The following is a 27,411-nucleotide window of genomic DNA, read 5'->3' as shown; positions in this document are numbered from 1 at the left end:
TCCATTCAGAGGTTCTCCAGGAATACCTGTTTGGTTTGATTTATTTAAAAGAAGAAGAAGAAATAAGGAAAATTACACAATTCTAGAGAAAACTCAAGTTATGACATCACTTGTGCATGATAATCTCTCTTCCTAGGGCCAAATCCTTGCCTGTGGATAAAGAAGGGCACTGGCTTTAAGTACATAAATGCCTTTCTTCTCTAGAGAAAACCTCAGAAGTCCATCATGGTAATAGAGAGCACAAGAAGACCAGACCGCAGCGAAAAGATAGTAACGAGGTAGAGGATGGAACTGGAAACCCCATGACCCTCATTTGTGGAGTATCACGTCACAGACTTCTAGATGACTCTGTAAAAGCTGGCCTTTTTCCCATAATTAATAGGATAGCACACAAATGTGTGAAATTACAAATTTATTATTTTAAGTATACAGAGATAGATGATCTCCAAATTTAAATATTTTGATGTAGGAAATTTTATTGACCCATTTAACTCCTTACCATTGGGATAAAGGTATACATAGTAAAAGTATATTAACATCATGCCACTATATTTGACAAATAGTTTTATAACAGATGCAGCCACGCTGTTATTTAAACTATGAACTTTCTCCCTAGTTTATCTACATTATGTGTGTGCATGTGTATTTTTTTTTTGCTAGAGGGCCTATGTGCTTGCTGCAGAGACAGAGAGAGAGAGAGACAGAGACACAGAGAGAAAAACCGAGTAAACACCCCTCATGGTGGAAGGCCATGCCTCATTTCCTTCTCCTTAATTCTCCTTTCTCTCATTCTCTCCCTGGTCTTATAACTAGTTAAGAAACACAGTAATACATGCACATAAAAAGCTCAAATAAGGGAGAAAAGCAGAGTTTGTATATAACTTATAGAAAAAAAAAGCAATTATGGCACCACTATATTCACACCTGGGGAATTCTTTTAGACAGAATTTCTCTTTGTGGGTATTAAAGTGTTCCTCAAGGACCTCAGCATTATACAACCCTGCAGCTTACACACAAATATCAGCAGACTCATTAATTTCTAGGACTATGAGTAACATCTAAGAACATTCACATATCTGCTTCCCCAATTCATATTTGAAGAAAAATAGCTCGGCTTTGTGATTATTTAATAAACAAAAGCAAAACACCAACGAAAATTCTGTCACTAAGACCTTGCCCTTATAGAAACCAGAGTAAAATTAAAATCAAGTAACAGATGTCAAAATACAGAAGCAAAATTCTGAGAGAGGTAATAATGATGGAATCATTCACAATGAATGTTATTTTTAAAAGTGTGAAAGCTTAGAATCACTAGTCTTGTGAAAAACCCTCACTCAGTCCATTACTGAGTGGCTAAATAGAAGTAAGAGCAGTCTCACTATTGGCTTGCTGTTCAGGTGGCCGCAAAGGCCAAAGGTGAAGAGCCAGACTTGGGCTGATGCTTCCTCACAACCTGGCCAACAAAAGCAGAGAAGACATACACGCACAAAGAAAGAAGAAGTAGAATTCGCATTTCTGTCTCTCTGCCGTGCCCCGGTCAGTTGTATGGTGCTCCCTCATCAGGACCCACCTCCTCAAGTTTTGCTGCCTCCAAAAGCCATTATACTGAGTATAAGATTTCAAAGCATGAGACTTTGGAAACAGACCATTAGCTAAACCATTGCAAGCCCATTGTAGAAAGGACTTGGATAATCCTTTGGAGGTTTTTGGTAACAAATTTTTTCCTCTTCAGCCTCACTACTTCATTTTCACGGTTTTTTTTTTTTTTTGGTGGTTGTTTGTATTTTCTGTTTGTTTGTTTGTTTTAGGCTTAAATACTAGTCAACAGGCAGGAAAGAATTTGAAGTGCAGAGTTCAAGTTCTACTTATGTTAGGTCAATATAGGAAACAATAAATTTCTAATATGTGGTATGAGAGACCAGGAGAAGTTCACTTCTCCCAAGAAATAGTCCTGCTCCACAGTGGAAGCTTCAAAACCTTTATCTTAAAGCAGAGCTCTCAGCTAGTCTTTATGGTCACTTAAGCAGAGGGCTTGTCTGCCATGTCTGTGTGTATCTGGGCACAGAGAGCTCTGTAATCTTGGACAAAATATAATGAGGTAGTGTGTGTCATGTTAGATGGTCACCAAACACTTGATTTCAAACTTTCTTCTTCCTAGATTTCCTAAAAGAGCTCTCTGGCTGTTAAGAAGGATGTCAGCCATTGTGGCCAGGAGGTGGCATAGAGGCTAAGACAGTTGGATTCCACATGGCTGATTACATGGTTTGAGTCCCATACCTGGAGGCTTGAAAATCACACTGCGAGCTTGTGCACGTGTGCCCAAAATCAGAGTAGAGTGGAGGAGAAGGGATTGCACTTGGCCATCCCTTGGTGGGGGTGGGGGCTCCCATAGGGGGATTTCTCACACACACTCCTTTTCCATCTCTGAGTTGAGCACATGCGCCCCATAGCAAAACTGAAGAAGAACAGAAGAAGAAGAAAAGAGGAGGAAGAGGAAAAAATGTGTCAGTCACAAACAGAAGCTGAATTAGAGGCTCCTAAAATATATTATAGTTAGCAAATGAGATAGGCAGAGAGAGGTTTTGTGTGGTGTGGATGATGAACACATATTAGACTAAAACTGACTGGATTAAATCTGAGCCCTGCTACTTATTAGTCATGTTACTTTGGCCCAGTTTTGTTTATTCTTTTTTAAAATAAGGATAGTAGTATCACACAAACATTGAATCTGACATACAGTAAATGCTTAATAAACAAGAATTCTCCCTCCTCTTTTTGCTGGCGTGGTGTATGTGTTCTCACCAGAGAGAGAACGAGAGAAATAAACATGAATTCTCTTTCTCTCTCTCTCTCTCTCTCTCTCTGCCTCTTTTTTCCCCCCTAAAGTGCTGTATGTGCTCTCACCAGAGGAACAGAAAGACAGGAGGACAGGGAGAGCGGAAAATACTTTCTATACAGAATGTCACAATGCAATCCCTTCTCCACTTCTCCCTCCTTTTGGGATTTTGGGCATGCACACATGTGTGACTGGTGCGTTCCTCAATCTGCTGGGTCTTAGACTCAAACTATGCAGTTGGTTAAGTGGGATCTGGCTGCTCAAATTACCAGGCCACGAGCTGACCCGTCTTTTATTTTTCCTCCTTGTATTCTTAATATGTGCCATTTGTACTTTGCCCTTCCTGTCATAGGACACATACACACCCCCCTACACACATACTTACATAAGATTTTATTTATGAGGATTTCCTCAAAGGGCTTAACCTTTGAGATTCAGAAATACCACAGTCTAAGTTTCAGCAAAGAAGTTCAGCAAAGAACATAAAAGAAATATACAGTTTAAAATTATAACAAATCACGGTAATTTATTTGCCTGTTTTATAGGAACGGGCCCTGCTGTATAAATTGCTTTTTCAATTAATTTATCATGACCCTATAGGAATTAACAATGAAAGAATTTTAGAAATCATTATTGAGAAAAATGAAAAAGAAAACTTAATGACTACAGTTTTATAAAAAGTCACAAAAACCCTTTTGGTAGCTCATTAACCTAAAACACCCAACTTCTACTCAGGGCAAAAGGCAAATTCTCTGAAGTAATATAAGATATTTATCACTACCTCTATTGTTTACCACCTCAGAGAAAATACCAACCCAGCAAGAGGCAAGGAAAAAAGCACTCCCTTTCAAAATGCGGGTCTATTCATAGTTTCGCTCATCCTTTTTGACTTCACTTTTTTCAAAAGTCCTGTCTATGTTTAGTCACAAATCACCCGGCAGCCATGAAAACTGAATATCCTGAACTCCACCAGCCTGAGAAACTGTCTCTAGGATCTGACAGAATAAGAAATCAAAGGAGACAGCTCAGCTAAATGTTCCTCCCTTTCTCCTTTAGAAGCTGTTGCAGTGCTAGGCCTCCAGCTCTGGAAAACTTGACTTCCTCCTGCCTAGGACATTCTCCTTAATGGCTAAACGCATGTCAAAGCCCAGGCCTTTCCAACCCACTATTTCCCAACTCCAGTGTCCTCAACAAATCCTGACTTTGTCCTCCTGTTTAGGAGAGGAATATGCGGAGACTCCTGTAAATAAGCAGGATTCTGAAACTGGCTGCAGAAACACCTCAAGTAGAATGGATGAACACGGAATAAAGGAAATACATCTCATAGCCCCTTACCACTCCCAGTGCGCAGGGGCAGTTTGCATTTTACAAAGGGTCTGGCTGAACAGAAAAAGAACAGGTATTAATGTATTTGAGCTATTAGAGTACCATGACAGATTCCCCAAGTCCTGAAATAAACAGCCAACATTCTCTGTCTGCTTTCTCTAGGCCAAGGACTGCACAGTGATTTTAGATACATTCCTTCATTGAACTCTCTCCCAGCCATGTTGCTTTCTCTTTTACAGATGAGAGAATTGGCATAAATTGAAAGAAATATCCAAAGTCATATATGGAAGTGGAAGAACAGGGTTTGAAGTTAGGTTTATCTGATTCTAACGCATTCCTTAATAAATGGTGTCCTGGTAGACTAACAGGGTGAATGAAAACCCCTGAAGCTCAGCCAGGAGGCACAGAATACAAGTCTGGTAAACAAAAGGTAGCAGCCTGCCTTTCAGTACAAGGACAAGTAAGTGACAGACTTGGCTGGAGGAAGTGCATTCTGTGGGTGACAATGACACTGTCAGTGACAACTGACCAATATTTCACACTGCCAACATACCTTTTCTTCTATTTTCAAGCACAAATGTAATTTGAGACTATTTTACAACCAATAATTTTACAGTCTGAGCACTTTGGTCACACAGGTGCAAATTTTAGCACTTTTAGGAAATAATAAGTTTAAAAGAGAAAAAATACTTAAGAATCTCTTAATTTCTTTGTTTTTCTTTTATTTATTTCTTAGATGGAGATTTTTGCTATAAGGCATGTGTGCTTACCAGAGAGACAGAGAGACAGAAAATGAGAAATCATCCCCTAGGGGGGATGGCTAGGCCACAATCCCTTCTCCAATCTCTTCTAGGGATTTTGGGCATGCACACACATGCACCCAGTGTGAGTTTTAGGCAACCAGGTCAGGGACTTGAACTGTGATTGACCATGTGGGACTCCAGTGATGTAACCATTATGCCATTTGCTGGTCCCAAGAATCTCTTAATTTAAAAATTTAAATTCCTACTAATAGGCTTGAAAGATAGTTTGCTTATTTGTTTTGTTATAGGGCCTATGCGCTCACTGGAGAGAAAGACAGAGAGATTAAAGAGAGGGAAAGTGAGAAATCACCTCCCCTGGAGGATGGCCATGTCACAATCTCTTCTTCTCCATTCTCTTCTCAGGATTTTAGGCATGATTTTCAAACTGCTGGGCAGGTCCAGGACTCCACCAGTGGAGTCTATGTGGGATCTAGCCACTTTAACCTCCACACCACCTGCTGGCCCAGGAAGACAATGTTTTGAGCACTAACACTTTTTCCAGGCCTGGAAATCAAATTCCACACATTGCTCCTTGATCTTGCTGAATGTTAGTTAAATCTGTTGTTCATTAATGTGGAAACAACTCTGATGTCTGCTATTACTGAGAGAACACACTGTCAGCCACTCTGATACCCCAAGCCTCTGAGAAAAGGAAATGCTAATAACAAAAATATTCGGTCCACAGAGGAAACTCCCATAGAAACAATTTGGTTAAGATATGTGTGAGTGGATCAATAGGTGGTATGGTGGTCAAGGCACTGGACTACCCCATGGCCGACTGTGGTTTGAGTCCCAGATCCAGTATCCAGTGGCTTGAAACTCACTCCACGCACATTGTGCATGCTCACCCAAAATCCCAAGAGGAGTGTGGGAGAGTGGACTAGAAAAGATTATGCATGACCATTCCCCCGGGGGTGATTTCTCACTTTCTCTCTCTCTGTCTCTCTCTTGCGAGCACACACATCCTATGGCAAGAACCTTAATATATATATATATATATATATATACACACATATACACACATATATATAATCACTAAAGCCAAATAGAAGCTATAAAAGAAGTCCTCCCCCAAGAAAAAATAAAAATGAGCTCATCTAAATAGTAAGTGAATTACTTAATCATCCATACTTTTTCTCCTCCTTTCCTTCAACAAGTAATTTTTGAGCTCAAACTATGTAAAGGGGATATTTCAGACAGCAGAGGTGCACAGTCATTAGTGAGACAAAGTCCTTAAGCTTTGGAAGATCGTCTTCCAGTGCAATAGACAGACAACAAGACATTGATACCTTATACGGGCTCAGACAGCAGCAGAGGAGGAGAGGCAAGGACTGCTATTTCTATGGCATGATGAGGAAAGCCCTTCAGGTCATAATTAAAATAAGGGCACAAATGCAGGAATTGGCAGACAGGACCTGTTCTAGGTGGTAAGAAGAGCACATCCAAAGGTCTCGGAAGAGAGAGTGATAGGCATTTTCTAGGAATAGCACAGAGCCAGTGTGGTTGGGACAGGTGGGACAGGAAGAGAATGAAAAGAGACAGAACAGGAGGATAAGCCAAGAGCTGGGCTACATAGAACCTTGAAGCCAGAGTGAGAGTTGCGAGTGTTCTTCTACGTATGCTGGGAGATAACCAGAACGTTTTGGGAAGGGGGACGTATGATGATGCCATTAAGATTTTAAAGGATCAGGGCCAGCAGGTGGCATAGTGGTTAAGGCACTGGACTCACATGGTCGACAGTTTGAATTCTGGACCTTGTGTCTTGAAACTCACACCAGGCATTCATGCCCAAAATCCTGAGATGAGAATGGAGGAGAAGGGACTGTGGTGTGGCTATTCCCCCTGGGGCAGGTGGGGAGGGTGTTCCCTTTCTCTTTGTATCTCTGGCAAGTGCACATGCCCTATAATAAAAATCTTACTAAAAAATAAATAAATAAGGATTACATTGGCTCCTCAGTACAGAAGAGGTTATGGGGGAGGGGGGGGAAGGTGACAAGTTTGGAGGCCTTCGCCAGTCTAGGAGAGAAGATAGTGGCTTCAACTGCAGCAGTCTTAATGAAGATGGTGAGAAGTGATCAATTCCGGTTATGTTTTGACTGTAAAGGTAACCTTCGGATAGATTAGACTCAGGATGGGAGAGAAAGGGGGGTCATGAATGATTCCAAATTTTATTTTAATTAATTAATTGTTTTTTGCGCCACATATTATCACAATTTCCAGACACTGAATTTTTATGTGAGACATCCCAGGAAAGGGGCCAAAGTCTCAAACATCAAGAAATCATGTACTATAAACTCAAATTCGATTTTTCATTTACCTCTTAGAACCTGCTTTTTAAAAATTTTCTCCCTGTCTAAATCTCACTGGCCAATTATTTCATATTTCTTTCATAATCTAAGTTCACTTTTAGGAAATAGTAAATAAATGTATCCACATGAGTTAGAAGGAATTAGCATTTAATATGTCATCACTTTTAGAGGGTTTACATAACTTAAAAAAGAAACCAAGATTAAGTCAAAGAAAAGATCTTCTGACTGGAAACATATATTCCTATGAAGAAATGCAGGAGAGCAGGGGCCAGCAGTTGGCATAATGGCTATGCCAATGGACTCCCATATAGTCGACCATGGTTCAAATTTTGGATCTGGTGGCTTAAACTCACACCGGGCATGTATGCATGCATGTCCAAGATCCTGAGAGGAGAATGGAGGAGAAGGGATTGCGACATGGTCATCCTCCCTGGGGGGTGATTTCTCGCTTTCTGTCTATGTCTTTCTGGCGAGTGCACATGCCCGATAGTTCAAAAAAAAAAAAAAAAAAAAAGAAAGAAAAAATATACAGGAGAGGGACCAGCAGTTGGCATAATGGCTATGTCACTGGAATCCCATGTAATCGACTGCGGTTCAAGTCCTGGACCCAGGGGCTTAAACTCATGCCGGGTACATGTGAATGTATACCCAAGATCCCAAGAGGAAAATGGAGGAGAAGGGATTGCGGCATGGCCATCCCCCCCTGGGGGTTACTTCTCGCTTTCTGTCTCTCTGTCTCTCTCTGTCTTTCTGGTGAGCACATGCATCCTATAACAAAAATCTCTCAAAAAAATAAATTTTTTTAAAAAAATTTAAAAAGTAAAAAAGAAATATAGGAGATAGATTTTGGATTAGGACAGGTTGCTCTAGGCCTTATAATTAAAACCCAGGTAGCCAGCTTCCTGAGAATAATGTTGTTCAACAAAAGAAATCCCATAATCTAAATTGAGGGTGAAAAGATACTAGGATGAAAGGAAAAAGAGATTCATTACTGTGAAGCAATGAATAGAGACATCTTACGTTAGCAAAGCCGAGATTAGAAAACTGGACACATTTAGCAGCTACACTTAAAATAGGACCAGGTCCACCACAGCCCTGCAGTAACCTCCACCCTTTAGAATCTAAGTGACATCACTTTCATAAGGTTTACAATTGCTTATAAAGTGCGGGTTTCTTTTCTCCTTCTTCTAAAGGCTTAGATTTAAAGCAAAGCAACGTGAAATAGAATTTTAACTTAGCTAATGATGACAGATTGTAAGAATAATTGCATTAGTTAGTGGTCATGTTTTGATTGAGCACATATAGATTTGCAAACACTCTTGGAATTAAAACCTTAGTGCAAGGTATTCAAATTAAATGCGTGTGTATATTAAAAATCAGTGTACTGCAGCATGACTAATTTATGATAATGTCTGTTGTCCTTTTAAATATGTAAATGCATTTAGAAAAGAATTAACTTGTCATTTTTTGCTGAACAGACAACCAAAATAAAGGGAACTGATCAAGCTTTATACATTTTATGCTCTAGTAATTTTTTATTGGATAGAGTGGGACTATTGATTATGGAAAGCTACTCTGAAGTACAAAGCTCTTTGCTCTCCGGCAGACGGCTTTGCTAGCCAAACTCAACATATGTATTATTAATAGACTTCAATAGCTGCGCACAGCACTTAGCAGAACGTTAACTTTCTCACACTAACGGGGAAACAAATCTCCCGTCCAGGAAGACTTAAAGTGGCACAATGGGGACTCATGAAACAATATGCAGCAATAATACAGAGACCCAATAAAAAGGTATCAGATTCCTGTTGAAACAATGTCCAGATACCTGAAATATTACTATCTCTTTTCTTCTTTCTTGTTCTTTTTGGTTTTTGCCATAGGGCATGTGCACTCTCTCACACACTAGAGACAGAGACAGAGAAGGAAAGTAAGAAATCGTCCCCTGGGGGAATGGCCACAGGATAATCTCTTCATCTCCATTCTCCTCTTGAGATTTTGGGCACGCATGCATATGTGCTGGGTGTGATTTTCAAGCTGCCAGGTTCTAATCACAAACTGTGGGGGCCTTGTGGGAGGCCAACACCTTACCCACAGTGCCACCTGCTGGTGACTATTGCATTCCTCTTTTAAAATAAGATTCCCCTGAGTTCCAAGCCATGACTCCTTTACTCCTCAATTGTTGCAGAAAAGCTGCTTGATTTAAACAATTTTAAAGAAAACTTCTATAAAGACTGCATTAATTCATTTGAAAACAGTTTATTGATCTCCTACTAAGTGCAAGGTATTAGGTGCTATGATAGAAAATGAGTAAGAAAAAAGGAAAATGTGATCCTTGATAGGTGCCAGAGACACACTTTTACAAATTCAGTGAAAGGTGTTCTCATTCTTCACCCTGTTGGAAGCAACTCTTAAAACGCAAAACAACAGAGACATTTTATCTTAAAAAAACTAAACATGATATTAGCAGAGACATGACGGTCATGGGACTACGACAAACTACACATGCCCTCCTTGTTTTGAATAGATGTCTTTACTGATCTTCTTGATGATGCCAATCCCATCTGCTCTTTACAAAAATGACTTAGGATCCTTCACAACATTATGTACTAAATATTAGCATGAAACTGCGTGCGCTGTGCATAACATTCTCCTGGGACTGTCCTACATTTGAGCATTCATCCAGTCAATGTTTACTGAGCATTTACTGAGTCAGACAGTTTTCTAGATACTATTCTAAGACAGAGGAAGAAAACTAAATAAGTGAAAGAGTCCTATCCATATGTGTGGAATGATTAGTGGGAAGATATTATACACCATTAGAGGACAGGGTTATGTAAAAAGAGGGGGTTCTGGCACAAGCTGAGTTGGTTCTGAAGAGAATAAGCCTCATCTAACAGGGCATGTACATCACAAAGAACACCCCTGTGGCCTACCAGCCTGGACTGGTTAAAGGTGGGAGGGATCAAGGGGAAAAAGTTCCTCACTGAACTTTGGTAAATTTTCCTCATTATAATACTAAAATCTCCACCCCAGGAGGATGGACAGCCCTATTTACATAATACACATTGTATGGAGAAGCAGGAGGAGTCACTGCTTGTGCCCAGCCCATCCGAGTGTGCCTTTCACATCCTTCACCCCCTACTCCTGTCTACTTTTCCTAAATAAAAGCTTTAACATCCTTCCAGGGGGCACTGTTGTGGGAACTGTCCCTGATAGCTCCCTACTTGTTAGCTTGTAATGAAGCTTCCTTTATGGAAATTGATTTGATGTAGTCCATCAGCCTGACTCCAGCCAAGTCAACACAGCGTCCCTCTTTGGGGTCATTTACAGTGCTCTGAGTGTTCCAGTATTCAAGATTCTTCAGGCGAGTAAACTAAATAAATACAGAGTGAAGGTTTTCACTTTTCTGAATTCTCCAGTGGTTAACACAGGGACAGGCCAAATCTAGTGTTCAACAAACACACCTTCACAACATGTCACTTTTTTTTTTTAAGAGAGATTTTTGGTATAGGGTGCAAGGGCTCACTGGGAAACAGAGAGAGACAGAAAGTATGAAATCACCCCCCAGGGGGATGATCATGCCACAATCCCTTCTCCATTCTCCTTGCAGGACCCTGGGCATGCACATAACCACACCTGGCATGAGTTCCAAGCCACCGGGTCCAGCACTTGAACCGCAATCGACTATATAGTTCAGAGACGTAACCATTATGCCATCTGCTGGTCCCCATTTCACTGTTTTAAAGGACAAAGGAAGTGAACAAGCAAGCCATGTTTTCATCAACCATCCTTTCCCTGGAAGCTGTCCCTGGCTTCAACAGCTATCTTAAGAGTTCATCAATGAATCTTCAGGGTTTTCTCATGAAAAAGAGTTACATCTAGAAAAATTTAAGTTAGGCTCAGTGCCTCAAGGAGATAGTAGAGAGAACCAAGCCTATCTTGGAGCAAAACCAAGGGACATGCAGGGAGTCAGATAGATCTCTCTGATTAAGTTTGCACAGACAGACTTCTTGTGAAAGAACTCTAGTTCACTCATAAGGATAAATTTCTACACACTAGAAACAAGGAGAGAAAGAGGAAAGACCCATCTATTCAGTGCCAGACCACAGTATCGAAATGATACCTTACAAATTGGCTTTCTGTGCAGTAATGTCACAGAGTCCATGTAAGGTTACACTGCCAGCCGTGCAGCACCCGCCTTGAGATTTTCTTGAGTTTTATTCTGCATTGGTCACTGTCATCATTTCATAGTGCTGTCTTGCATTTGATTTCAAACTCTAAATGATCACTGAAGGGCAGAAGAGCCATTTTCACATGAAAACTATTACCTCCCAGTGGTGTGGTAGAAATTGTTGGTGGGTCATCTAAGATGTCACTTCTAAGAAAGATGTGTGCAGCTGATGTTTTTCAATCGTCTTGTGTGCTACATGGTCTTCAGCCAGAATGAGGCTCTCTACTTAGACACAGGGGCTCTTGAATCATAGAGTTTCAGAATTGGGTTGTGCCTCAGCTTTCAGACATGAACCATTTAACATAGTACAATGCCAATGTCCTTTGTGGTTCTTCATCCTGTCTGCAAACAGAACTGCCTCATCCTTTACAATGTTAGACTGCTTCTCATCTTCCTTCAGTAGAGATACAGAATCTAGCAGTTTAGATGTTAATCAGGAAGCAGGAAAGAACCCTGCCAAGGCATCTTATACAACTCATCTCACTCAGTGCTGAGGGCAGAGAATAAAATCAAGTCCGAAGTCACAACAAACAATGATAGGAGATAACCACATTAGAACAAGGTGGCAAGTGACAAGCAGATTTACACTGTCTTGCCCACATCTATTCTCCACCTCAGAACATACAATTACTTGTTTTTATGTTGGAGTTGGGAGGGAACATAAAACTACAGTAGATTATAATGCTGGAGGAGGGGTTCCTTGGGGTCTGTATATGTCTTGGTCAAAAAGTAGACCTTTGAAGCAGACTTAAGTCTACACAATGCTAACTTTCATATAGTTCTAAATTTCCCAAGTTGGCAAAACTTAGATCGGTCTGTATCTCCATGAAAGCTAAATTAGTTGCCCCAAGACAGCTTCCAAAGTGTTCTGATCCCAGGAGTGCTTCTAGAATGGGCTCCTCTTAATTATGATTTCTTTCATGGCCTCATACCCTAGGAGCAGCACTCATAATATTAACTTAAAATGCTGGTTAATAGAGTCCAGCTGATAAGAAGAGTAGCCCTCAAAGCTAGGCAGCTGGAAAATATCAGTATTCAAGGACTCTGTTTATACCCTGTTCTGGAATATTTTACCCTTAATTACACAAGTGGCTAATTTACTCACTTCCATTAAATATCTCCTTCCTCAAACTCTGCTTGTTCAAAAAAGGCTTCTCTAATTACTTTGTGTTTAATTCTACAAACGGCCAACTCCCTTATCATTACTTCCAGAGGCCTCTACCTTTACCTTGGTCTAGTGTCTTTATTTATCCCTAGCTCATACACCAAGTGCATAGTTTACTTATTTATTTTATTGTGTGTATCTTCACTAAAATTTTAATTTAATGGTGAGGAGGCTACTTTATTTATCATGTTCTCTTAAGTTATCCCCCAGTGTTTGGCATACAACAAGAACTCAGGACAAATTCATTGGATGAATAAACACATCTCCTCAGTACAGATGGTAGAAGGGCAAAAGCCAAATCACATTCTAATAGAGTTTAAAAAAAAAAAAAAAAAAAAAAAACTACTAGGGCCAGACAGTGGCACAACGCTAACACAACTGGACACCCATAGGAAGGCCCTGGGTGCGTGTCCTGACCATCCTCTGCATGTCAGGTGGACACAGGCAGGCCTATAATTAAGGCTGGCCAATATTGGGGTGGATCATGGCATGAAGAACATGTGCAGGTGCCTCTCCCTTCTCTCCCTGGGTCTCCCTGTCTCTATCTCCTGGAGTAAATAATATAAATAAACACTTTGATAAAAAATTTTAAACACAGAGAAGACTTACAGAAATATACATTTGTCCTGATGGGTAGGGGTAGAGTAAGTTAGATTGCCTGGTGCATATGACTTGCTTGTGATTTTTGGGCAAGAAGAAATGGGCATTTTTGTTCTTAAACAGACGTTTGTTCTTATTGCTCTTGTTCACAATTAATTTTAATTTATTGATGTCAAACTAGAAATAAAAGTTGGTACACAGCATTTATGCTTCCTTGTAATAGAGGACACAGCCCATATATCACACAAATAAAAATGTAAGCTGATGTTATCATTATTATTATTATTATTATTTTGCTGTTATTTATTCATTTTCCTTACTAAAGCCAACTAGAATCATTGGTTAACACATTATTCTCCATAGAAAACATTGGTTGTTATTTTAGTGAATTCTCCAAAATTCTATTTCCTGCAGATTTACCAATTTAAAAGATTAAAAGGAGGTCAAACTCAGCAATATTTTTCAAATAGTAGATTAATTGTCAGTAAGAGTGTCAGTTTTTGTTTTTGGATAATAAGGTTCAAACAATTGAAGCTCAATATAGAAACCTATCCCGAATTACCGTTTCATATTATTTTGTTGAAAAAACTGAGGCATGTGAATACATATATACAAAGGGACTTCAAAAAACCCTCATTGGGAACCAGCAGTTAGCGTAATGGCTATGTCACTGGACTCCCACGTAGTTGACCACGGTTCGCAGCCTGGACCCGGTGGCTTAAAACCCACGCCGGGCGCGTGTGCGTGCGTGCCCAAGATCCCAAGAGGAGAATGGAGGAGAAGGGATTGCGGCGTGGCCATCCCCTCTGGGGGGTGATTTCTCACTTTCTGTCTCTCTGTCTCTCTCTGTCTGTCTGGAGAGCGCACGCGCCCTATAGTGAAAAACCTCTCACAAAACAAAACAAAAAAACACCTCATTAAACTACAAGTTTATTTTGGTGAAAAATATTGAAATCTATGCATAACTTATTGATGGTGCACATTTTCCATTAACTTGTTGAAGACCCTCATGTGTGTCTATATCCCTTATCTTGGTGCTTATCTTCACTGTGTCTATCCTAACAGTCAGTATGACACAACAGGAGAGTCAAACTGCCCTGGTTCATACCTTAACAATAATTTACATCTCTTTTATTCTCAAATATCTAATCTGGATGATAAACTCTATGTTACTCTAAATATTGTTACATGTAGTTAGTCAGTTTTGTTATAATTATTGGGTAAAGGTAGGCATTCAATAAAGAAGGCATTGCTTTAACAAATGTAGATGTAGCTTGACTTTCTCATCATCCTCAGGAAGATACCACCCTGATTTCCAAGAGAACTGGGAGAGTTATTAACGCAGAAAATGGAGGGATATCTGCAAATCAACAAACAATTGGAAAAAGCAGAAAGAGGTCACTAGCCATTCTGTGAAAAGAATGAAAAGAGGATTACCAATGTCAAGGTCACCACTGAACCCAGATTCTATTTCTGCCTATCTGCCACCGCAAATCTTCCTACAGTATACTTTCATAGGGAACAAATGTCTAAAATACCCAGAAGAAATGCAGTTTTACTCCACGAAATTATTAGAGCAAGCTCTACAAGGAAAAGAGGAATTCTCCTTCTAGAAGAAGCAAGCACACTTGCAAACACAATACGGTCGCCCTTCTTATAGTGTCTTCTTCGTGCTAAGCAGTAGGCCTGACGTTTTACTTAGTCCCTAACTTCTCAACTCTGCAACACAAGCAACGTTTTTAGACACATTCTACTGAATAGAGAAAAGACTTAGAGAAGATAGCTTGTTCAAAGTTACCTAGCTAATAAATAATGTAGATACAAATTTTAATCAAAAAAAGACAGAGAACCCAGAGTTGTGGCACTTCCAAGCCTGTTTTGCATCAAAATTCATGTTTTGAAAGACTGGACACATACTTAATACAATCTATCCCCAATATCTACCCACAAATGACTTTTGTCATTATTAGAAGGGGTCCACCACAAGCCAGTAACCTACAGAGAAATAAGGGAAGGCTTCAGAAAGCTCATGAAAAAGGAGTACTACAAAAAAAAAAAAAATGCATGGATTTCAACAGTTTTGGTAAACAATAAACTACTTTAATTCCACTTTTCCACAAGGTTTATGAAGTCCCCTTTTACTCTAGACACTTCTACCATGAACTATATAGCCAGAAAAAATATAATTAATATAAATAAGTTAAAATATAGGTATTACTAGTTGGAAATGGGCCCACCAGATGGTGTAGTGGTTAAAGCACTGGACTCCCACATGGTCAACTACAGTTTGTGTCTCAGACCCAGAGGCTAAAAAATCACACTGGGTGCATGTACATGCCTAAAACACTGAGAGGAAAATGAGGGAGAAGGGACTGTGGTGTGGTCATCCTTCCTGGGGAGTGATTTCTCATTTTCTGTTTCTCTGTCCTCAGATTCTCCAGCAAGTGCACATGCCCTATAGCAAAAAAAAAAAAAAAAAAAAAAAAAATTCTCTTATATGAATAAATAAATATTAAGTAAACCTTTTCCCATTATTCTCTGATTCTCTAGGGACTTTGAAGTAGAAGCGAAGCCATATGACAGCAGTGAGGTTTGGAGACAGAACTGGGCTAGACTTGGGTGTTGTAACGCACTAGCTAGGGAACCTCAGAAATTATTTAATCTCTCTAACATTAATGGCATAAATAAGGTAAGGATGTCACGGATGACTTCTTAGGTTGTTAAAAATTATGTGTATTGGGATCAGCAGATGGCATAGTGGTTATGTCACTGGACTCTCACATGGTCAACTGCAGTTTGAGTCCTGGATCCAGTGGCTTCAAAATCATGCTGGCCGCATGTGTACATGCCCAAGACTCTGGGAGGAGAATGGAGGAGATGGGATTGCTACATGGTTATCCCCCCACAGAGTGATCTCACTTTCTCTCTCACTATCTCTCTGTGTGTCTCTCTCTGGTGAGTGCATGTGACCTATGGAAAAACCTCTAAAGACAAAAATTACATGTGTCGTGTCAGGTAATAAAAACTAATAGTTACTGAATCATTTCTATATGGCAAGAACTAAATGACGTAAGTGCCACTAGTGGATGTGTAAGCTAAGGAACTAGAAAGTAGCTTGATAAAATTCACATAGAAAGTCACGGAAACATGACTTGAACCCAGAGTCAGGATCAAACTCCAGCACTTAACTCATGAGTGGAGCCTCAACAAAAGACACATAACTGCTTTTAATATTGTTAAAATCCCTATCACCACATCGAAAAATGAGGTTTATTATTAAAATACACCAAAGAAAGCACAATACCTGGGACATGGCTGCAGAAGTTCTCCTTCAACAATACAAGCCTCTTTCTCGAGGAGTTCAGGGCACTCTTTTCCACCTCCAACAGCAACGTGCTTCACATTCCGGCTCCTGCTCCTAAATCCAGGTGAGAGACGCCCTGAACGACACGTCTTGGAGCAGGGGCTCCAGGAAGACCACTCGGTGGTTTCACAGTCTTTGGGCATGATGCAGGACTGCACAGTCAAGGGGAAGGAGTCTTGCATGCACAGGCTGAAGGATCAGAACAGAACACAGAAGGCCAGAGATTAAATGGATGCAACCAACATTATATATTGTCTGGTACCAAAAAATCAAAATTGAAATCTAGTTTCAGCTATATTTCAGCCATTTTTAAATATTAGAAGCGTATGATAAAATACTGGGGCAGGCAGGTGGGGTGGTGTTTAAGGGCCTTGGACTCCTACATGGTCAACCACGGTTTGAGTCCCAGACCTGGCAGCTTGCTTTCTCACTTTCCTTCTCTCTCTTTCTCTCTCACTCTCACTCTGTCCCTCTCTGGTCAAATTAAAATAAACAAATAAATAATTTTAAAATAAAATAATTCTTAAAAAAAAGAAGCATATGATAAAATATTAGCATAACATTTTAGGAATGTGCACTTGGGCCAGCCCATGGCCTGTTGAATAAAAGGTGCTAGATGCCACTTAACTAGCATATGGTACCACTTGACTAACCTGGCCTGGAAGCATGGGAAATGTACATGGCACACGTGTGTGCATGCATGTCCAAAATCTTGAAAGGAAGGGGAAGTGGAGAAGGGATTGTAGTGTGACCATTTCCCATGGATTTTGTTTTCTCCTCTCTCTCTCTCACTGTTTCTTTCTGGCAAGTGCACACACCCTCTGGGAAAAATTTTAAACGAATGTGGGGCTATGACACAGAGTACCAACCATTATATGCAAAAAATTCAATATTCTCAAAAAAAGACTAGAGTTGCAATATTGGTATCAGACAAAATTGACTATAAGCTGAAAGATGTAAGAAGAGGCAAAGAATGACATCATAGTATACTAAAAGGAATTATTCACCAAGAAAAAGATATTCCATGCAAATAAAAACAAAAACAACACCAAAAAACCACGTAGGGCCAGTGGATGGTGTAGTGGCTATGCTGCTGGACTCTCACATGACCAACCACTGTTTCAATTTCAGACCTGGTGACTTGAAATTCATACCAGGCACTTGTGCGTGCATGCCCAAGATCTCAGAGGAGAACAGAGCAGAAGGGGATGATTCCTCATTTTCCCTTTCACTGTCTCTGTCTCTATCTCTCTGTGGCGAGTGCACATGCCCTAAGGCAAAAAACTCTAAAGAAAAAAAAAAAGAATGTACATTCTACTTTCAAATACTCAAGTTGTTTTACAATACCTGCATAACCTAAGTCCACATTTATCAGCATTATCAGAAATAACCGAGGTACTTCAAGGGTGCTTTCACTAAAGAGGCAACTTACTATCAGCATTCATTGACTGATTTTCAGGTGGTGTAAGGGTGTTGCACTTTACAGACAGTGTCTCACAACAAGTTTATTAGTTTATGTTTCATTATCTCCACTCTGTGGATAAGAAAACTTAGACTTGGGGATGTTAAATAATTCCTCTGGCATCAAACAAAGGAAACGTAAGCTTTACAGTATCGATCTATCCATTCTTGTAAACACTGAACTGTTTAAAAAGTGTAATATTATGTTTTCCCACATTGTTAGCACTGAGCATCAATTTCCTCATCTGTAAAATCCGTTTGCTATCAAGTACCAACAATTCAACTGAGAAACAAGTATCAAATACTAACAATTCAATTGAGAGACAAGTAAATAATAAAAAGAAGATAATGTGACAATGTAATGAGACCAACATAAAAGCATTTATAACATAGTAGCAATAAGGAGCAGGCATTGATGAATCACCTTGGAAAGCAGCGGGTGCTGGGAGAGAAAGGCATTTGAGCTGCATTTTCAAAGTTTAATGGGACTTTCTCAGACACAGAGGGAACATTAGTCCAGGTCAAGGGAAGAGCCTACTCAAAGGCTTGAAATAACATTTGTGGGGCTTGAACCAGTGACACCCTGGAGCTGGCTGAACTGACTCACAAGAGTCAACTACTGAATTGCAGGAATTTTACAAGCCACTTGACTTCATGGTAAGTAGCTTAACATTGACAAAGGTGGGAATACTACACTACAGAAACCAGCATATGCTACAAATCAAGCGTCCTCTGCCATTCCCGACCTGGAGACTTGTGTTAAACATTTACAAGCACATCACTGGGGGAGAGTAAAAATGAATTAGTGTTGTTGAACCATAAAGTACAAGGAGAAAAATGGATAGATATTAGGTATATGGGTTCTTCAAAAAGAAGTCTGGAAAGGATTCATATCATAGCTATGGAACTCAGATTTAACTGAGCATTAAATGATTTTAAGTGGAGAAAAATTAGTTAGGCTCATAAAAAAATGTTTCACTGTGCTCCTTTATTTTTCATTGGCATACTTTTATTTTTGTCAATCCTTTGTTTTTAGCCTTTCCATTATTTATTTAAAGTCATCTGTTATTTTTGGGAGAAAAGGGCTACATTTTATAGGAATGTAAACTAAGAAAAGTGTTGGTGTTCTGGTAGTGACCTCCCAAACTGAGCCTATGAAATATGGAAAATAAAGAAAAATAATGAGTTATAGACAAGTTTTAGTAGTGGTTTCTCTGTACATGGTAAAAAAAAAGGGGGGGGGGAAGTTTGAAGGTATCTGTAGGTTTCTAACTTGAGAAAACATGCAGTCAGGAAAGGTACCACTTACAGAAGACGGTGTACAAGGGAGATTCAAACATGCTCATACTTGGCCGTATTGATGAGTAAGTTACAGTGACATTTCCATGTCGATGCCCTTCATTAAACCCCACTGAGAGTTAATGCGGCATTCACAGAAAAAAAAAAGGGTAAAATTATGTAAGACAAACTTTGGTTCAGTATTTTTTTAAAACTATTTAGATCATATTAGTTCCTTTCAAATGCAAAGGTCACTGCATGTCTTATCATTATTCAATCCAAGGTGACATTTGGAAATCTAGTATCAAAAGGCACTAAAAAGAACCTCTTCTGAAAATAACCCACCAAATATTGTCATTGAGCAACATGGAGGTTGTTGGAAAGAGGCCACCTTTTGCTATTATGTAATGGAAAGCTTCCAATCAATAAAACCTACATTTTGACTTTCCAGAAACTGTGACAGACTAAGTTTTATCCCTGTGAAACTGGTGTATTTCAAACCCCCAGTGACCACAGAAAGTAAACTTATTTAGAGATAGGGGTTTTAAAGAAGGAATTAAATTAAAATCATCAGGCATTTTGGGGGATACTAATCCATTATGACAGGAGTTCCTGCAAAAAGAGATTAGGAGCCAGGTACAAGGAGAGGGAAGACCCTGTGAAGACACAGGGAGAAGGTGGGAAGCTTCTAGAAGCTCGAAAAAGGAAGGAATAGTTTCTTTCCTGGAACCTCTAGAAAGCACACAGAATAATCTTCCCCCATTTTAAGACTTTATATATTTAAGTCATCTAACCTTCAGAATTCTAAGATAATAAATTTTGTTGTTTAAAGTCTCTAAGACCATTGTAATTTGTTACAGAATTAATGAGAAACTATTAGTTATTTTCCTCTTGGGGTATAATTTACCTTACTGACTTAAGTACATTCACACATATACATATATATTATATAGATGTTGAAAATAAATATATGTAGATATAAATTATTTTTTGTTTGTTTATTGGAGAGGTTTTTGCTATAGGGCACGTGCACTCACCAGACAGACAGAGACAGAGAGACAGAAAGCGAGAAATCACCCCCCAGGGGTGATGGTCACGCCACAATCCCTTCTCCTTCATTCTCCTCTTGGGATCTTGGGCATGTAGGCACACGTACCCGATGTGAGTTTTGAGCTACCTGGTCCGGGACACAAACCGCGGTCAACTGCATGGAAGTCCAGTGACATAGCCATTACCCTAACTACTGGTCCCTGTAGATATAAATTCTGATCTTGTCTTCTATGATAGAAATATCTTTTCCATAATTTTGTTTATGGTTCCTTCCTTTGATACACAGTTTGAATTTCTTGTTCAATCTTTCCCATATAGTTTTGTTCTTGTTAAGGCACACTTGAGACTTTTCTTCATAACCAAAGCCATAACTTTATATCCTCATATGTTTTCTTCCAGAAAAATCTTCCACTTTCCCACTTCAGATTTAGATAATCATTTCAATATTCATTTTCATGAATGGTGCTTTTTTTCTTTTTTTTTCTTTTTTTTTTTTTTTTTTTTTTTTTGGGAGGTTTTTTTCCCATGGGGGTTTGAGAGAGGTTTTTGCCATAGGGTGTGTGCACTCTCCAGAAAGTCAGAGAGACAGAAAGTAAGAAATCACCCCCAGGGGGGACAGCCATGCCGCAATTTTCTTCTCCTCCATTCTCCTCTTGGGATCCTGGGCATGCATGTACATGTGCCTTGCATGAGTTTAAACCACCAGGTCCAGGACTCAAATCGCGGTCATGGGAATCCAGCGACATAGCCATTACACCAACTGCTGGTCCCAGATGAATGGTGTTTTATAAGTCGTCCTTTTTGGGAAATATCATTAATCAGGTTCTTGCCCTATATAATTTTTCTCATATTTTTCTCTATTGTCATTTTTTTCTTTCCAAATGATTTCTCCAAAATTATCTTCCAACTTTTGATTTATTTTTAATATATTCTATGATCAAATTCTTTTGCCCGTGAGATTTTACTTAATAGTTCCTTTATTTTTTTTTCTGCCACAGCTTACGTACACTTGCCAGAGAAAGACAGACAGAGAGACAAAAGTGAGAAATCACCACCATCACCACCACCCCGCAAAGTGACAGCTACACTCACTGCAATCCCTTCTTCTCCATTCTCTTCTTGGGATTTTGGGTACTCATGTACATGTGACCAGTATGTTTTTCAAGCCACCAGGTCTAGGACTGGAACCGCAGAGTCAGCCATTGTGGGATCCAGTACCTTAATCACCACCTAGAAGACACTCTTCTACCTGAAGGCCTAAGGATCCAGGTGTTCTACCTTACAGATTCATCAGCTGGAATATGTGACGTCCAAGTCTGCCTTTAAAAAGGAAAGAGAGCACAAGAATGGTCCAGTGTGACTTATGTCCTTAGCCTAGTGGTGCTTCTGTCGCACGTCATTGGCCAGAACTGAGCCAAATGACTCCAATGTCACTGCCAAGAAAATAGTAAATATATTTCTACATGCCATATAAGAGGCAAAACTGAGATAATCACTAGATTCGTGTCTGATACAGTCATGCAACGTACACTGATTTGCTGCTTCTTGGACGTCTTGCAAACGGGGGAGACATTTCTGTTCTTCCTACTCTGCCAAGTGCAATGGCCACTTACTTCCCTGTTTCTCAGCTCTCAGAATTTGTTGACCTTTAATTCCAGCCATCATATTTTTTCTCATTGTATTTGTCCTTGAGAGTTTATGCTTTTTATTCCTTCACTGTTATTTAAATGAGATACTAGAATGCAACAGAAACAAATGTTTGTTTTCATTTTGCTATGTTTAGCTGGAAATCTGAAGAGTTACATGACACGAAGCTTTACTAAAGCCACATAATAATCCAATCTGTAAATCAGCATATCCCTTGAGAGCTAAATTTACCCTACACATAAAAAAATACTGATCAGAAGTAATTAAAAATGTATGAATAAGTCTCTAATTGTGAAAGTATTTTCATTTCCACTTATTTTGTCCTTAATTATATGTTTGTTTATAGAATTAAGTACTTCCAAAATATACTTTACATTAACAAAGTAATCTTTTTTACGAAAGTGAACTTGCAACTAGAAAAGCAATTTTAGAGACTCTTAAAGAAATAGTGGGCCATTGGAAAGCACACTTATTCCAATTATTTAGCAGAAACACGGTTTTCCATTCAGTAGCAGCGTACCCAAATTACAGCATAAGAAGGAAACAGTTGCTCCCACAGCTTACAGATTCTAACTCAGGGAATGTTTTCAGGATCATATCATGAAAATAACACCAAACAATAAAAATTGAATGAAAAAATGAAGAGAAATGAACCAGACATGAGATAGGTTTAAAAGAGAATAGATTGGAGAAATCAGACAGAAAGTATGCTATTAGGTTTAATGATCTAGACTCTACACTGGTGACATTTTTCTGCCATCAGGCAAAGTAATAGAAACATTTGGAAAAATGACAGAATGATAACTTGCAGAAGAAAAACACGTATTTACCAAAGTTTATGTGAAATCCTGGACTATTTAAAAAAGACCAAAGTGAGTATTGCTACTCACTGCAATGTAAGAGTTACCAAATAAAGACATTTAAATAAACAGGGTTTCAATAACCTTCATTGGAACACAATTTTGAAAATGTTAGAAGTTATTTTAAATTAAAAAATATATATAAGGATTACTGAGAAATTTTAACTGGAGAAGGATAAAGTTTCCTTTTCAGATAACCTCCATTCTTGGACAAACTCACCTGAGGTAACTTATATCTTGACTCACACAAATGAAGTTTACCTAGGGTTAATATTTGGAATTAACAGAAGGCATTGCTTAAGATATATAGTATTTTTCTAATTCTCAATACAGTAAAACTGTATTATTTAAATGCCTCTTTAAGGACCAGCAGAAGGGACCAGCAGTTGGTGTAATGGCTATGTTGCTGGACTACCATGTAGTCGACCGTGGTTCAAGGCTCAGACCCGGTTGCTTAAACTCATGTCGGGCACATGTGCATGTGTGTTCAAGATCCCAAGAGAAGAATGGAGGAGAAGGGATTGTGGCATTGACATCACCCGGGGGGGGGTGATTTCTCGCTTTCTGTTTCTCTGTCTCTCTCTTTCTGGCGAGTACATACGTCCTATAGCAAAAGCCTCTGAAAAACAAACAAACAAACAAAAAGGACCAGCAGATGGCATAATGGTTACGTCTCTGAACTGCCATGCCACATAGTAACTGTGGTTCAAGTCTCGGGTCTGGCGGTTTAAAACTCACACTGGGTGCATGTGTGTGCATGCCCAAGATCCCCAGAGGAAAATGTAGAAGAAGGGATTATGGCATGACCATCCCCCTTTAAGGGTGATTTCTCATTTTCTGTCTCTCTTTCTCTGCCTTTCTGGTGAGCACACATGCCCTATAGCAAAAATCTCTCTCAAAAAACTAAGCAAATAAAAATAAATGCCTCTTTGTTTCTTATCTTGATTTAAATAATTTTAAACTTTTTGAAAGGTAATAAACCTAAAACCAAGCAGTACAGTTAAAATAGCAGCATAAAATTGTATTTTAAATATGCCATTCAGTTGCTTCTGTGCAACAGAGATTGCTCTATAGATATACTGATAAACACACAGATATACTGAGATATTAAATTCCTGAGAAGGACTATCCTTGAGTGTGATGTTATATCAAAATGGAATGTTTTTAGTATTATGATCATTTTCTGTCACTAGGAAACATTATTCAGCAGAGATTTAAAATGTAGTTCGAGTCTCAGAATAAAACAGATTTTATCTTCTCCAAATTTCTTAGACAGAGTACTAAGAATGATATGTAGGTACGTATTTGTGGATCTGTGTGTAACTGGTTAGAAATGAAAGCAGTAACAGCAATAATCTGAAGGTCTTGGCCACTATCGTTACTTAGACTGAAGGAAACTGAGTCCCAAATAAGGTAATGATTCTCTAATGGACTAAGGGCAAAACCATAAAACAGTAGCAATAATCTGAAGGTCTTGGCCACTATCGTTACTTAGACTGAAGGAAACTGAGTCCCAAATAAGGTAAATTATTCTCTAATGGACTAAGGGCAAAACTGTAAAACAGTTAAGATTAAAATTAAAATCCCTTTCACTTTTGTCATAACTATGTTCACACCTAAAACAGGTGAGAACTGTGTGCCTATTTACAGACTCAAGTTTATGAAAACCTAAAGTTGCATTGAAAATAAAAAACCACCTTGACTTCCATCTTTGGAGAAAAATGAAGGTGCCTGACTGAAATCTCCTCTCACAAGTATCCTAAAAAATACCAGTGAAAGGGTAGCAGGTGGTATGAAGGTTAAGGCTCCTGAATACCACATGGCTAACTGCATAGTTCGAATCCTGGACCCAGCAGCTTAAAAATCATGCTGAACACATGTGTGTGCATGCCCCAAATCCCAAGAGCAGAATGGAGGAAAGGCATTGCTGAATGGATGTCCCCCAGAGGTGTGATTTCTCATTTTCTGTCTCTGGCAAACACAAGCACTCTATTGCAAAAAAAAAAACCAAACCAAACCAAAAGAAAACAAAACAAAAACCAGCAATGATCACAAATAAATCCACATATCCACATAATATCCTTGCATTGTGCATTCCCATTTCTGGAGACAGATGTAAATGTGCACATGAGTGCGCACACACACACACACATATACACACACATATACACACACACATACGTGCGCACACACACACACATTGACATTGATATTATATGTAAGTAGAGAATAATTTTTAACAGTTTACCTACTATGAATATGACCCAGTGAGTGTGGATAGAAGAGCAGAAGAATCCTAAAAGATTCCACAAAACAAACTACAGAGGAATGAAAGATGAAGATGAAATATAGACAAAATAGAAAGAAAAGTCATCAATAACCTGGAACTACATAATGCAGGTCAAAACTTGGCAGTTCACAGAACAATCACAGTCTTGAAAGGGTGTGTGAGTATAGTGGCAATCTTGCACACCCAAGAACCTGATGGGATACGGAATTAGAAAAAGGATTCTAGCATGACCAGGCCCTGTCGAGGGGTACTGCCTCTCTTTCACTTTTTATTTTTCTTTCTCTCTTCTTCATGCACAAGCTGTTAACATAAAAATAAATAAATAAATAAATAATGATAAGGGAGTTATAGAGCACTATAAAAAAATGTTAAGTATAAAAGTAACCCCTTAGATAGCTTGTGGTATAAAGCCTAAGGGACTGGATCCCACATGGCCAGCTTCCTAAATCAAATCCTGGACCTGACCACTCGAGAACCAAGCCAGGTGAATGTGTGTGCATACCCAAAATCCATAGAGAAGAATGGAGAAGAGATTATGGTGTGGCCATACTGCCTGTGGGGTGATGTCTCACTCTCCCTCCCTCCTTCTCTCTCCCTCTGATGAATGCCCATGTCCTACAGTGAAGATAAAATACAATGTAGCCCCTAAAATATGAATGTAAATATTTCTAAGTACCAAAAATTATATACTTAAAAAGCAAAAATTGTACGCAAGAAAGAAAGCAGCAGACATAATATTTTATAAATTGTAATTATACCATAAAATAACATAATTGAGAACAAACATAACAGTTATATCAATAAATGTAAATGGTAACCCATTTATTAAAAGAAATGCTGTATTTACTTGACTATAAAAGCAAAACCCAACTCCAAGCTGATGTTGAATATAACAGACACACCTAAAATGTAAGTACAAAAAGACTAAAAACAAAGATATGATCAAAGATTTAAAAGTCAAATTAAAATAATAAGAATGTATTAAAAGAAACAAAGGCACTTTAAGAATGCTAAAATCATGACCAGAGGTGGCCTAGTGGTGAAGGCACTGAACTATGCCATGGCTGACTATGGTTTGAGTCCCAAACCCGGTGCCTTGAAACTCATGCCAGGTATGTGTGCATGTGTGCCTAAAATCCCAAGAGGAGAAAGGAGGGACTACAGTATGTCAGTCTCCTCCCCCTCCAGTGGGGGTGATTTTTCTCTCTCTCTGTCACTCTATGGAGAGTGCATGTGCCCTATGGGAAAAACCTTAAAAAAAAAAAAAAGTTAAAATCTACAGCCCCCCTCCAAATTATAGCAATTTTGAATATATATACACCAAACAAAATAGCAACCATGTGTTAAAAATATATAGAAGATCAGAAGAAATAGAAACAGACTAAATATAGGAAGATTTAACAATTATTTTAACTACGAGACAGGTTGAATGGGAGAAAAATAAGTAAATATTAAAGAAAACCTAGAGTGTATTCAATGAGGTACACATTTACTGAATAATCCATATCAATAAGAGAGTACATATCTTTTTAAATCCATGTGTAACTTTCACAAATACTGGTCATATAACACAGAGAAAATATCACTAGGTTCCATAAAGTAGAAATATTACAAACAAAGCAACACAAAGCAATAAAACTAAAATTTAAAAATAAAACAAACAAAAACATAAAAATAATCTTTCTGGAAATTAAAATAGCTTGCATTAAACAAATCTTGAATAAAATGGAAAATTCCAAACAAAATTACAGAACTTATTTTTAAAAACCTATATATGTTTAGATTTATGGAATGGAATCTATTTAAACAGTGATCAGAGGAAAACTGATAGTCTTAAAGCCTTAAATATAATATCACTACAAATGGAAATAAATTCATTACATTTCTGATTCAAAAAGTTAGAAAACAGCAAAGATGAAACAAAAAAAGTGACATAAGAAACTAAATGATAAAGAAAAATGGACAAAAAAATGAGGAAGAGATCATAAAACATAAAAAGAAATTACCAAACCAAAATTCTATAAAATAGAACTCACCAAGCAGGCAAACCACTACTGATTTTAAATAATAACTGGGAAAAGCACACATATGTAAAAGTGAGATGCAGTGGTTATAACTCTTTTTTTTTTTTTTTTTTTTTGGAGGAGTTTTTGCTATGGGGCGCATGCACCCGCCAGACAGAACGCGG

At 38.7% G+C, this 27,411-nt stretch overlaps 1 protein-coding gene across 1 annotated transcript in view; it reads right to left on the bottom strand.

Moving 5' to 3' along the window:
- The window catches only part of THSD7B (thrombospondin type 1 domain containing 7B), a 797,103-nt gene that overhangs the window by 575,305 nt on the left and 194,387 nt on the right, over window positions 1-27,411 (bottom strand). Inside the window, exons 3-4 of the mRNA XM_027768766.1 lie at window positions 16,578-16,826; window positions 1-26 (exon numbers count right to left, since the gene is read on the bottom strand). The exon at window positions 1-26 is cut by the window's left edge and continues 144 nt beyond it. Coding sequence (XP_027624567.1) covers window positions 1-26; window positions 16,578-16,826 — 275 coding nt within the window. The remainder of the gene's footprint in view (window positions 27-16,577; window positions 16,827-27,411) is intronic.

Source organism: Tupaia chinensis, unplaced genomic scaffold (genome assembly GCF_000334495.1).
Source record: "Tupaia chinensis unplaced genomic scaffold, TupChi_1.0 Scaffold147433_1, whole genome shotgun sequence".
Classification (NCBI taxonomy): Eukaryota; Metazoa; Chordata; class Mammalia; order Scandentia; family Tupaiidae; genus Tupaia; species Tupaia belangeri.
Note: the sequence above shows the minus strand (reverse complement) of the source record. Positions and strands in the feature narration are given on the sequence as shown.